Source organism: Rutilus rutilus, assembly GCF_951802725.1.
Source record: "Rutilus rutilus genome assembly, chromosome: 8".
Classification (NCBI taxonomy): Eukaryota; Metazoa; Chordata; class Actinopteri; order Cypriniformes; family Leuciscidae; genus Rutilus; species Rutilus rutilus.
This window is the reverse complement of record NC_140222.1, coordinates 14,082,189-14,096,435: the sequence shown is the minus strand read 5'-3', so window position 1 is coordinate 14,096,435 and position 14,247 is coordinate 14,082,189. Positions and strand designations below refer to the sequence as shown.

The following is a 14,247-nucleotide window of genomic DNA, read 5'->3' as shown; positions in this document are numbered from 1 at the left end:
TTCTGAATGGTATACATGATGATGTTTTTCCTCCATTATTGCACATTTCATCATAATGCTGCATTCGCTTGAATATGTTCATGACCCGTTTAATCTTTGAATCTCTAAATGCTGCTAATTATCTTGCACGTCTGTAGTGTGGCTGGCACCATCTGGCACCGCCTGTTAAAGTACACACATCACAAAAGCCATCTGTGTGAACCGCTCTCAGTATTTTCAATGTTTACATTTTTGAGGTAGATAAACCAGAGTAAGAGAATAAAAAAATCTTCCCCTTTAAAAAAAAGGAAGGTTAAGGTACTGAATTAAGCCTGTACTGCTGATACTAGTAATGTTTCATCTTTATTATGATTTACTATCCTGAAGCTTTTCTGGTCCAACTGTTTTTTTTTATATATAACTATAATTTTTTGCTGCTTTTCACTAGATTAGCAGTTTTCATGTGCACTTCTGTATGCTTCTTTCATTCGTGCAGGCTTTTAATCAGAATATATTTTTGTAGATCTGAGTTCAATGCAAAAGTTTTCAATGGGTCGGGGGAATATTGCTTCTGTGCTCTTGGTTGCTATAGCTACTATTATCTACTGTCACAACCCTGCCACATTTGCATTTTCAATTGGCAGTTGATCTCTCTCTCTCTCTCTCTCTCTCTCTCTCTCTCTCTCTCTCTCTCTCTCTCTCTCTCTCTCTCTCTCTCTCTCTCTCTCTCTGTGTGTGTGTGTGTGTGTGTGTGTGTGTGTGTGTGTGTGTGTGTGTGTGTGTGTGTGTGTGTGTGTGTGTGTGTGTTATGGGTGTACAGATTACATGTGGGCAGTTGGTGTTTGTTTTGTGTGTCTCTCTCTCTCTCTGTGTATTTTTAAGGTGTAGGCCTACTCATGTGGGCACATATGATGAATCGACTTGTAAAAAGGTCCTTCTTTCACTTGACCTTGAGGCCACTCCAACACCAGGAGTTTTTGTGTTCATTAGTTATTTAATCTTTCAATTTTGTTTGCTTCCTTTGTGTATTGCTTTTTTTCTTCTTCACCTGTTGTGCCATCCTGAGGGCTATAGGAATAAGCAATGGAAAACACCAATGCGATGAAAATAAATGTATACGATAAATTTTTTTTTCACAAGGAACACAGCGGAAAGCCCTTTGCATAAGGAGCGTTCACGTCATCGTCACTCTCATTGTGTTGAATCAATGAAAGAAACTGCGTCTCCAGTGAAGAACTGAACAACAGAACGCTTTTATGAACAAGAATCTGCTTTCATTTTCCTAGGGTAAAGTTGTGGAAATGAAGTTTCACTTTATTTTGCTCGCAGTCTTGTTTTTACTCTACAATGGTAAGACATTTACTTGTTACAATCTTTCTTCCAGTGTTTTTGTGAATGTACTGGAGTGACGGAAGGATTCAGGTTATGTTGAACAATTGTTGTTACCTGTTAACTGATCGCTCTCCTGTTTTGCGTAGACAGAAAAATATCAATAATTAAAGGACAAGTTATTTACACTTAAAGCCCTGTTTACAGATCGTATCTGATGAAATAGAACGGTTAAGATTAAAATTTGGACACATGCTCCTGTCCCGAGAATTTTAGGTTTATTTCGCTTCCCCCACCCCTCCCCCCTGCATCTTTTTCAGCGATTTTTGAGTGAGCATACCAGTGAACACCCCTGACCACTCGGTGAGTTTCACGTCTTTGTAAACGAAAGTTTAATGTGTTTTAGGAAGGAATGTTCCAGTGCACCTAGACAACCATTGTGGGGGTGGGGGGGAAAGCGAAATAAACCTAAAATTCTCGGGACAGCAGCATTTGTCCAAAATTTAATCTTAACCGTTCTATTTCATCAGATACGATCTGTAAACAGGGCTTTAAGTGTAAAATAGGCAAGGCAAGGCAAGGCAAGTTTATTTATATAGCACATTTCATACACAGTGGCAATTCAAAGTGCTTTACATAGAAGAAATTAAAATAAAAAGAATAAGAATAATTAAAACAGTTTATACAGATACAAATAAAATACAGTACAGTTCAAACAGTCGGACGAACATTGGCACAGTGCTCATTCATTAAATGCATAGCTAAACAGATGTGTTTTGAGTCTGGATTTGAATGTGATTACTGTAGGAGCACATCTGATCTCTTCCGGAAGCTGGTTCCAGCTGCGGCTGGCATGATAGCTAAAAGCGGACTCGCCATGCTTAGAGTGAACCCTTGGTATTTCTAGCTGATATGATCCTAATGATCTGAGTGATCTGTTGGGTTTATATTCAGTGAGCATATCTGCAATGTATTGAGGTCCTAGGCCATTGAATGATTTATATACCAGTAATAATACTTTAAAATCAATCCTAAATCTAACTGGGAGCCAGTGTAAAGACCTGAGGACTGGTGTGATATGTTCATATTTTCTGGTTCTGCTCAGAATCCTGGCGGCAGCGTTCTGTATGAGCTGCAACTGTCTTATGGTCTTTTTGGGAAGGCCAGTGAGGAGTCCATTACAGTAATCCACCCTGCTGGTGATGAAAGCATGAACAAGTTTCTCTAAGTCTTGATACCGAACTTGTCCTTTAAAAAAATTAATAAATGAGAGATCTTTTTTTATAGATAACGGTTTTTATTTTTATTTACCACTGCAACAAATGTTTTCCAGCATCTAATGCATAAGTTAGCCCTTTCCAGCAGTGACTGAATGACTTTTGAAATCCATATTTTCACACGAATTACATCTGAGCGACTCATACATGACTATTACAAATGGTGAAGACCAGTGATGCGCGGGTCAATGTATAAACAACCCGCATCCGACCGACGTTTTAAACTAACCCGCCCGCAACTCGGACCGCAAAAAAAAGAAAAAGAAAATATTGTACCTGACCCGCATTTTTTTAAAGTAGTAAATGCTCTTCGTTGCGTCGTTGGGAAAAAAAAAGAATATAGCCTAGGCTATTCTAATTTTGTAAAATCGTCAATAAGCTCATAATTTGTAAATAGTCTAAATGTTTAGTTTTAACAACAATTTTAAAAAGCTGGCTATGTCTATTTTGATGTTTCTGTGCAAGTTCAGCAGACAGTGAGGTTCGGGTTTGTTCCGAGCTCGTGAGCGGAGAGCTGAACCTATTCTGCTCCGCTCACTCATTCCGCAGGGCCGCTCGCTCAACCCAGAATGGCCTGCTGGTTCGAAAATATGTGGAATAAGGGCTACCTCCGACTATTTTTTTTTTTCTAGTCGACTAGTAGTTGTTCATTTAAGCCATTCGTGGACAAATCGCCCCTTTATATTAATTTAATTAGCCTACTTAAATAGGCTATAGCCTATGGATAATAAGCGTTATGACCGCACGCATAAAGCTTGCCACAAAGAACCGGTTAAAGTAATGATTATGAATGTGTCTAAATTAGCAAGGAGACATTTAATTTTTTAGTAATAAACTGGTGTTTTCTGTGTCGCTGCAAAGATGAAGTTGACAATTCGGACTCGCCATGAACGCCAGAGAGAAATGCACATTTCATTTGGATTAGGCCTACATAATCAGAGAGTAGCCTATTTATTTTGGTTTGAATATTTTCGTTTAAAAGTAGACAATTGATTGATAAAATATTGATAAAAATTAAGATACAATTTATACAAAACGAATAATCTTTTAAAAAGAGTTTTCAATAAAACAAAACGTCGTCAAAATCATGTTTTACCAAAAACAGCGCCGTTGCTAGGAGGGCGCCAGCGCCTCTGCCTCTCAGCAGCTCTGCCTCGCGAGTGGATGATGAAGACGCCTAGCAATGATAGCCTATACATTAGTGGTAGTATACCTTTAGTTAAGTTATACCTTAAGAGTCTTCGTAGCGCGCTAATAGACAATATTTTCGGAAAATGCAGCCCAGGTATGATGCGTAATGGAGATTCCAAAGCGCTCTTCTTTGGTCAGAACCATGGAGAGCGATCGCGGATAGGTCCATGCACCGAAACTTTTAACAATGCAACAAAATATTTAAAGAGCATCAAGCTATTAAAATCTATATTATGTATACGCACGCACAGATAATAACAGCTATATTAGTCAATATTTTTTTATTAAGTTAAAGGCAGGGTAGGTAGAAATGGTCTAAAAATTTTATTTTTCAAATTTGTTTAAACTTTATGTACATATCAATACATAATTAAAATGTAAGTACTCTGAAAAAGAAAGTATCAAAATCGAGTGTCTGTAGACCTCTCACGACTGTTTTAAAGACATCTCATTATTTCCATTCACTCCACCCCCTCATTTCTGTGCTTCTTCCAAAGCCACGCCCCCAAAACACATGAACGCGCGACTCCGACCGCTGAGCTAGAGGACGCATTATTTACCTGAGACAAGCGGAGGGGAAGGGGCATTTTTTTGCCTGGTTTGCCTTCACTAACTGCATATGCCGGTACTGTAAATTTAGATTGCTCTTTCTCTGCCATTGTTTTGGTATTCCTAGGTTCAGTGCCTTCTTCTTCTTCGATAGATTTTATTGGCAGCTTGCAAACATAGTGCATTACCGCCATCTACTGGACGGAGGTGTGATCAGGTTCCGTGCCTCTCGCACTCCTCAAATCAAACGGTCGCGCGCAAGTGGGCAGGTGCTGTGTGGCAAAAGGGTGGTTGCCATGGTTGCGAGAGAGTGACAGTCGCCTAAGCCAATCCTTTGATTCGTCCCGAATCGAAATAATGAGCTGTGTTTAATACAGATTAAACGGTCTAGAGTCACTTGATTTTTATACTCTTTTTTTCAGAGTTCTTACATTTTAATTATGTATTGATATATATAGAAAGTTTTAACAAATTTGGATCTTTAATTTTTAATAAATCCTACCTACCCTGCCTTTAAGCAGTGATTGGATAACGTTTTTTATTTTATTTTTTATTTAAAGGTATAGCGGAGGATCTTTCCGAATTTTAGATAAGAACCGCCCTCTCCACTTTTTGAAAAAAATGCACATGCGCAACACTCGGTCTGTTCCCGAGAGGGAACGCCTATTAAACGTGTGCAAGGTGCTCCTCGTGCACGCTCTGTTTACAAGTTCCTGTCGGCATCTCTCATACAAGATTACTTTCCAAAAAAAGATGTGCATTGTGCACTTTTTCTCCAAATAGCATGCCAAACTTTACCTGTCGAGTAGAAACTTCGCGACTGAGGCATCAGTGGGAAGCCCAACCTGTGTTTTCAGCGCACGCCATCGTGTGAAACAATCTCCCAAAAACACTCTGATCTTGTTTCTCTCTTCTGAGGCCTTTCTTTTCTTCTCATACAGTTCGTACAAACTTTTTCTCTTGCGACTCTCGGACATTTTCAAAGGACCCGGTGAAACGGCGAGCTTCAATGAATGGCTTAAACCGTAGCTCACCACACATAAACAAACCCCTGAAAGTGCGCATGCGCGAAAACTAAGGGACGAGCACGTACGACGGCCTTACGTAAACATATCACCAGAATGATTGACACTTAGGTGGACCAATAGTTTATACTACCCACCCGGAAAAAGAAAATCCTCCGCTATACCTTTAACGTTTTTAATTTAAGGCCCACCCACAATTGGTCTGGCTTATCCAAAACTGAAATCCTGGCGCCGTGCCTGGTTGGTCGTGCCAGTTTTGTGGCTATCAAATGTGTAAATAGCATCGCAAGAAGTACACATGACAAAACCAGCACTTTGGTCATCATCTTTCATTATTTCGGCAAATGTCTCCCACACTCCCACAGCTTCCACTCCCCAGTCTTCACCTTTTCTCTTGCCGCCTCCATCTCTACCTGCAGACTGAGCTCGTGCGTCATCGTACTTCTTGCCAGTTATTCAGCCAATAAAGTGTAGGCCTATGTATTTCATTGAAAATAGTGTCTAGTAATATATAAATTACAAAGGTTTAATTGGCATCTTTATTTTAAACGACCCGACCGACCGCGACCCGAATATCATTAAAAATATTTTTGGAGGACTCGTAACCGCGGGTAACCGCGGGTGACCGCAGGCACCCGCTCATTTCGGATCAACCCGCGCATCACTGGTGAAGACATATACAGTACACTGATTCTCCAGAAGGAAACACAATTCATTAAAACTCAGGGGGTGTAAACTTTTGCACAGGATGATTGGGGTCAAATTGTTCTTATTTTGTCTTCTGGAAAATATGTAAGTATTTTATTTTATTGTAATTTCCAATCCTCCTGGTCAAAGGTTTACACCCACTGGCTCTTAATGTGTAATTGAGCATCTGTGACTGTTTGCAGCTTTATATCATCCAGGAAGCAACACACACTATTAAGAATTAGGAATGTGATTTGTGGCCACATCCATAGCCAGGCTCCTGAATGGAGAGGGAGTTCAGGGACAGGCCTTCAGGAAAGCCATCAGATCAATGTCAGAGGTAGCACAGCGAAGCAGCAGGTGGATCTGGGTAAAGAGGAAGGATCCTAACTGGGCTGCAAAGAACAATAAGGAGGGGTAAAAGCAGAAGGGGGCTCACCTGGGACGCCAGGTGTTGCCGTTGAGCCCTCTGAAGGTGTCGTGGGCCTATCAACGAAACACCGGTGAAGGAGGGTGCCCACCTGAAGACCCTGATGATGTTTTTACCTCTCTCCCCACTTAAAATTAGGAAGTGCTGATTACAAGGGATATTAACATCAAGTCCTATGAGCTGAACTGATAGAAATATTTTATGTAATGGGTATTTTCAATATTAAATGTACACAGAAATGCAGATTAAGGATGCTCAGGTCAAAGACCATACACACTTACCCAAAATGTGATTGACACAGTAGAACTAACTAAATCATATGATTAGCAGATCATTTTTAAACTAATCATTAGAACTAATCACAGTGATATTGATTTTTACTCAATTGTAGGATTTAAATGTACATGTATCTTTTGTACTGGGAGACTCACTTGGTTGTTGTGGCCAGTGATCTCCCGGCCGTGAATAAAACTTCATTTCTACAAAGAGCAACTTAGGAGTCGTGTCAGGTATATGCTGCGCAGCTGAGAAATAGATTCTACACTCAAAAGACAACAACAGGACATCTATGTGTGATTGAGGTAGTAATAGAAGTACTAAAGATTCTACGCTCAAAAGACAACAAAAGAACAGCTCAAGTGTGATTGAGGTAGTGATAGTAACTTCTTGACGGGACGCCGTCACCATACTTCAGGGAAGTATTGTATTAAGAAGTCAGATTTAGTTGGTTATATTTGTATTAAATATTTCCACGACAGGAATCAAGCATATGTAAACTTTTGAACTGGATCTTTTGTGTAAATTCAGTTATTATTTTGTCTTGTGATCTACATGTAAACAAACATCATATGACTTGAACTCTAGTTACTCTGAAATTACTTTTGGTGCAAAAAAAAAAATATATATTTTTCATGCAAGACAATTTTTTGTTTTGTTTTGTTTCATTAGAAATATACGTGAATCATTCTAAATAATTTTTTTTTAAAAGTATATTGTTTGTCCCAAAACATATGAATCATACATTTAATCAAATGTCACCCAACACAAAATAATGCTGCCCCAGCAAGTTTTCAAACCCCTAGGGTTTCCAACCCATATCAAACACACCAGAACAAGCTCAAGGTCTTAAGGGTCAGATTTATCAGGGTTGGAGTGAAACTCTGCAAGACTGTGGCTCTCCAGGACTGAATTTATCCAGATATATTTATTTAATCAAAATCTTCATATGTAGAATATTCACAGCACTATTGTAAATTTTTGTATGGCTTGTGTTTGTTCTTCAGGTGTGTCTGGTGTTGGTTCAGATGTAGTGCCTGTGTCAGTGATCAAGGGAGGTTCAGTCACTTTAAACACTGGTGTTCAAACAAACCAACAAGAAGTTATTAAATGGTATTTTAATGACACTCGTATAGCTCAAATCAGTGGAGATCTGAGGGATAACTGTACAGATGTTCAGTGTGAAGATGGAGATGAGAGATTCAGAGACAGACTGAAGCTGGATAATCAGACTGGATCTCTGACCATCATGAACATGACATACTCTGGACTTTATGAACTGAAGATCATCAGCAGCAAAAGCAGCAGTGACAAGATCTTCAGAATTGCTGTCACTGGTGAGTCATTTAATGAATGTTTAAATGCAGTTTATTTATGTTTAAAACACATTGTCAATGTGTTTATTGATTTTTTTTACAGTGATATTCTGAGTTATTTTCTTTACCTGTATATTAATTCACACACAGTAGACAGATAATCTTTACAAACTTGCAGCACAAGTGCAGTTTATAAAACTCACTTTACATCATTAAATAGCTTAATTAGATATAAAACTAAAGGCCCATTCTCACAAGAACAATAACTATAAACACCTATGATGATAAATACGGTATATTAGCGTTCACAGGAAGCTTCAGTTGAGTTCAAATGGAGATGTCAGTTATAATCATGCCATTTCTGACCAACTTCTATTATCTGTTTAAACGAGGATTTTATATCAAATAAGGATGTAAAATGAGTTTTAAAAGCACAAACTTTCTATTTCAGAATGAAAGATTGTGCTGAATCTATTTCAATCGCATTCATGATCACAGTTATTTCATCTTGTAGAGGGTTTGTTGTTGTTGTTTCCATCAGCAAAAGATCCTCCAGCATCTGTTGGTTTGTGTTTCAGGTGTTTCTGCTGCTGAAGAAGATGAAGTGAAGAGAGAGTCAGTGAAGGAGGGAGAATCTGTCACTTTCGATCCCGGTGCACCGGTAATAAAAAACCCAAATGATGTGACGAAGTGGTATTTTAAAGACATTCTCATCGCTGAAATCACTGGAGATCAGAGTAAGATCTGTACAGATGTTCAGTGTAAAGAGAGATTCAGAGACAGACTGAAGCTGGATCATCAGACTGGATCTCTGATCATCACAAACACCAGAAACACAGACTCTGGAGAATATAAACTACAGATCATCATCAACAACAGAAGCTTCAGCATTACTAGAGTGAAGAGATTCAGTGTTTCTGTCACTGGTGAGTGTATAATTCAGTCATTAAATCCATTTTTCTTTGAGAAATTAAAATAACAGTTCAATATTTTAAATAAACGTAATAATTGTTGGGTAGTGACCTGTTTAAAAAAGGGAGCTTTGACTCAATAACACTTTGACTAACATTGCAATTATTTAATAGCACTTTTTTATTAACATGAAAAATGCATAATATCAAAATATTTACTCCTGTGAATGGTGTTTCCTGTTGATCTCAGTGCTTTCAAGCTGTTTTAACTGCTGTTGCTGAACAGATGGTGCCGTTTATCAGTTCATATGAAAAAAAATGATTCATTGACTCAATGAAAAAAAATGATGTTCCACATAATTGATTTTAACTACATTTAAACAAATGCATTAAGTTTAACTTAGTTGAACAAGTCGAATCATACAGTATTGTTAAAGGGATACTCCACTTTTTTTCGGAAATATGCTCATTTTACAACTCCCCCAGAGTTAAACAGTTGAGTTTTACCGTTTTAGAATCCATTCAGCCGAACTCCGGGTCTGACGGTACCACTTTTAGCATAGCTTAGCATAGATCATTGATTCAGACGAGTCCAGTAGCATTTCTTTCAAAATGACCAAAGAGTTTCAATATTTTTCCTATTTAAAACTTGACTCTTCTGTAGTTAAACCGTGTACTAAGATCGACGGAAAATGAAAAGTTGCGATTTTCTAAGCCTATATGGCTAGGAACTACTCTCATTCCGGCGTAATAATCAAGGAACTGTGCGGCCGTACCATGGGTGCAGCAGGCGTAGTGATATGACGCAGCGCCTAAAAATAGGTCTAATAGGTTAGACAAACTTAGTCCCGGTCACGTTGGAAGAAGTTACCGAGCTGGGGACTATTTTTAGGCGCTGCGTCATATCACTACGCCTGCTGCACCCATGGTACGGCCGCACAGTTCCTTGATTATTATACTACAGAAGAGTCAAGTTTTAAATTGGAAAAATATTGAAACTCTTTGGTCATTTTGAAAGAAATGCTACTGGACTCGTCTGAATCAATGATCTATGCTAAGCTATGCTAAAAGTGGTACCGTCAGACCCGGAGTTCGGCTGAATGGATTCTAAAACGGTAAAACTCAACTGTTTAACTCTGGGGGAGTTGTAAAATGAGCATATTTCCGAAAAAAGTGGAGTATCCCTTTAAATACTTGATGTATTATCATTCACTCTGCAGTAATAATGTCTGTTTCTCTGTAGATGTTCCAGGTTCAGGTCTGTCTTCAGGAGCTGTAGCAGGAATAGTTGTTGGTGTTCTGCTGGTGTTTGCTGCTGTAACTGCTGCTGCTGTGGTTTACTACTGTAGCCACAGGACCCATGCAGCAGTACCACAGAGTGTGTGTATTACATCTGCATTAACAAGATATTAGAGATTAACTTTGCAAAAATGCCTTTAAAAGAACAGTGGTATGAATATGTTTTATATTATTATAAATGTACTCTGTGAAAATGTTTATTTTTTTAACAGTACAGAAGCAAATATTCACCAGTGAAACAACAAAACAATCAAACACACCAATAACTCCCAAATAAACAAAGTGCACTTTTTCAGAGTGTCTTATTATAAAACAGAAATACAACAGTTTAAGCATTTTAGATGTGATATTGAAAGGTTTATATTACTGAAGTACAAAAGATGTGATGTGTGTTTTGACACAATATTTAGGAAATTTAAACCTCTGTACAAACAACAGGAAAGGTATTTGTATGTTTGTTGTGTATCTGAAACATCAATCCTCCTCATCACTTTAACCTTCTGTGAATCTGTGTTTTCTTACAGGAGGATGGCATGTGATAACTCACCATGTGATCCTTTGAGGAGGATGAGCCATACTTCAGATTCAGGCTGAGGCTGTCAATCAAACAGTGCAACATCATTTATCATTTTAATACTTTCATTGAAAGGGACACTGAAGAGAATTAGGAAAGAGTAAAGTTCCTAATGTATACCTCTTGGCCCCTATGCAATTTATACGCGGAAATTAGTTTCTACGTGTATATAATACGCAGTTTTTGCGTGCATATGATAAACACTTTATTGCGTGTAATACACACGCACCACACACCACTAATCCTAGCCAAACGTAGCATAGACACGTACCCCACACCACCACTAAACCTAAACACAAGAAACACAATGTGTGCTATAGACAGATAGAGTATTTTAAGAATCCATTTTTCCGTTAACCACAGCCAGACCCTCTGTCTTCTCTGAAAGGCCGATGATCCTCAAATTACGACGTCGCCCTCTGTTTCCTGATCATCTAATCGCTCGGTTTGGGAAGCGATCGTCTTTTCAATCTGTATAGCTCGACCCTCAGTCCCAGTAGCCGCATTTTCAAGAACTAGGATTCTTTGCTCCGCTTCTTTCACTCGGTTATTAGCACACTACACTTATTTTGAAACATCCAGAATTTTCTCCAAAATCGGTTTTTGTTTAGCATCAATCATCCTTGCAATGTTAACCGTCAAAGATACCACAACTTCACTGGTAAACAGTACCTAAACTTCCTACTAATAAAGTAAAGAGGATCAGTAATTGTGTCACGATTCCAGCAGTCGGTTAGCCTGGCTGCGCCCTCCTACGCACTTCCGCTCAATTTCATTTTCCTTCAGTACTACGTCTGGGATTGCTGTATATTCTTAGGTTTCCAGAAATCAATTTTTTGTAGGACCAATCAGCGAACAGAGGGAGTGGCTGAGAACGATGACGTTGATGTGATCACACACATGACTAGCGTCGGCCAATAGTGAGCCAACGTGTGACGTACAACACAGATGCGCTGCTCTATCAAACTACTTGAAAAGACTCGATGCACAGAAAGAAGGAAATGAATAGTGGAATAAAGTCATTATTTTTTTTATTTTTTTGCGCACAAAAGGTATTCTCGTCGCTTTATAAACTTTATAAAAGACAGACATCTTATTCTAAACATAATCCTCTGATCATTCGGACTTGTTGTTTCCGGCCGGTTTCGGCGCATGACATACGTCACGACCACACGTTAGCGATTGGCTATGGCAGATCCTGAGTGACTCTGGGCAGATCCAATAGTTTTGAACTTTAACAGAGAACCCGCCTACAAGGAAGTAAACGTTTCTCAATGGAGAGAGGCCAGACTCTCTGTACAAATGAAATGTACGAGAGTCTGGTAGAACCAGGCTAGCAGTCGGTACCAATACCAGTCAAAATCACCTATTACATATCAATTTAAATATGACATCCAAAACTGATTTGGTAGATTTTTTTTTTTTTTTTTATGATTTAAAGTCCCCTTGTGTTGAAAATCCAGCTTTTAATGTTGTTTATATGCCTATGTGGTGTTTTTAATATGCTTTAATTAAAGGGATAGTTCACTTTGAAATAAAATTTTGGTATGTTTTAGCTTACCTCAAGGGCATCCAAGATGTAGGTGTCTTTGTTTCCGCAGTAGTTTCAATTTTGATATTTTTAGGTCAAACCGTTCTTGTCTGTCAGTCATATAATGCAGGTATACGGTCACTGTCTCAAAACACAAGCACAGAGTCCAAATTAAAACAATTCCACATCGTCCAAATTAAACAATTGCCCATCGTAAGTACACATTGATGATCTGAGAAGGCGGGCGGGTATAGATATATACACTAGACGTCGCCTTCGCTACTGCAGTTCATTGGAACGAAACCGTAGCCAAGGCGACACTATGTATATATCTATACCCGCCCGCGCCGTCAGATCATTTGGACGCGGCTGTGTTCAAGAGGTAACAACGATATAAATACTGTTCGTTTTCTTACACAAACCGCTCGTTTCGTGTCTTATGCCATCAATGTGTACTTACGATGGGGAATTGTTTCATTTGGACGATGTGGAATTGTTTTAATTTGGACTCTGTGCATGCTCTTTGAGACAGTGACCGTATACCTGCATTATATGACTGACAGACAAGAACGGTTTGGCCTAAAAATATCAAAATTGAAACTACTGCGGAAAAAAAGACACCTACATCTTGGATGCCCTTGAGGTAAGCTAAAACATGCCAAAATTTTATTTCAAAGTGAACTATCCCTTTAAGAAAATTCATAAGTCAACAGCATTGCTGAGTATTTTCTCCTTAAATCTACAGTGAACCAAAAACAGTCTGAAAAACACGGTTTGAAATCTCTGGTGTTTCTGACGTCATGAACTACCTTGTAACCAATCAGATTCTCGAGAGATGCCAGGTTATAATATATTTTTTCTGTTGATAGGAAAAATCGGATAGATTTAGCAATATGTATATTATGCTGAACTATATGCCTTTCTTCACTGATGTTCTGAGTTGTTCAAAGCTTTTCTAAGGATACTGAGGCAGCGGCCTGACTCTGAGATGGCGAACAGGAACATGGTTTGTGTAACATAAGCAACACATTATAAGCTGTTTGATAACATAGTCAAGCAAAAGACTAATCATATTAATTACTGTTATGTGTCCGACGTTGTAGAGAGTGATATCATTGTGCAGCGTTTACCTCAGTAATATGCACCTCATTATCATGGGTGGAGGCGGGGCTATTTGCATATGGTTTTTTTTTGCATTTACCTCAAAGCTGGCATTATGACCAATATATTCCATTCATTCCTAAGGGACAATATTGTTCTCCTCAACAGGAGGACAGTGTGCATTACTGATACAGGTGGTTTTACTGGTATTGTTGCTGTTCCTGGAAAATACTGGTGCTAATATTTATGGTTTAAACATTAACCCTTACTTCATCAGAAAACACTCTCCAGCAGCTACACTGAAAACACAACCAGCCTTAATAAGCTTTGAAATTCATTGATTTATTTAAAAGTTGTGTAAATGTATTTATTCTGATAAATGCCTATTTTAATGCATATGATACAGACTGACTGTTAAAAGTTGTTACTCTGGCATTAAACCTGAAACATATGCCTACCTAATGTGACATTTGTCAGGAGTGTTACAGCAATAGTAACACACAAATGTGTCTATACTTGATAAAAGAAAGTAATTAAATTATAGTAGGTCTTCATTTGGTAGAAATATAGACTTGTTTGTTGAAATGTGCAACGTTCATTTTTCCTATACCTGAAGTTGTGAAAAAAATTGTGCATTTTATGAGGTTTAGTTTGTCTTTTTCAATTAGTCTTTTTTCCATTTCTTGTCTCTTTCAGTTCTATTGTGTTAAGATTGACTAGTGTGATTGTCACTGTTTTGAGACGATTGCCTTCACTTAAATACTCAATCTAG

The 14,247-nt window shown here is 38.4% G+C and overlaps 1 protein-coding gene across 1 annotated transcript; it reads left to right on the top strand.

The window, feature by feature from the left end:
* The first annotated feature begins 860 nt into the window (after positions 1–860).
* On the top strand, positions 861–12,369 carry LOC311295171 (uncharacterized protein). The gene is made up of 5 exons (XM_084416407.1): positions 861–1,329; positions 7,751–8,080; positions 8,638–8,985; positions 10,214–10,350; positions 10,794–12,369. Exons 1-5 carry the CDS (start codon positions 1,281–1,283, stop codon positions 10,806–10,808), a joined length of 879 nt encoding a protein of 292 aa, XP_084272533.1. The 5' UTR covers positions 861–1,280; the 3' UTR covers positions 10,809–12,369.
* Positions 12,370–14,247: the final 1,878 nt, after the last annotated feature.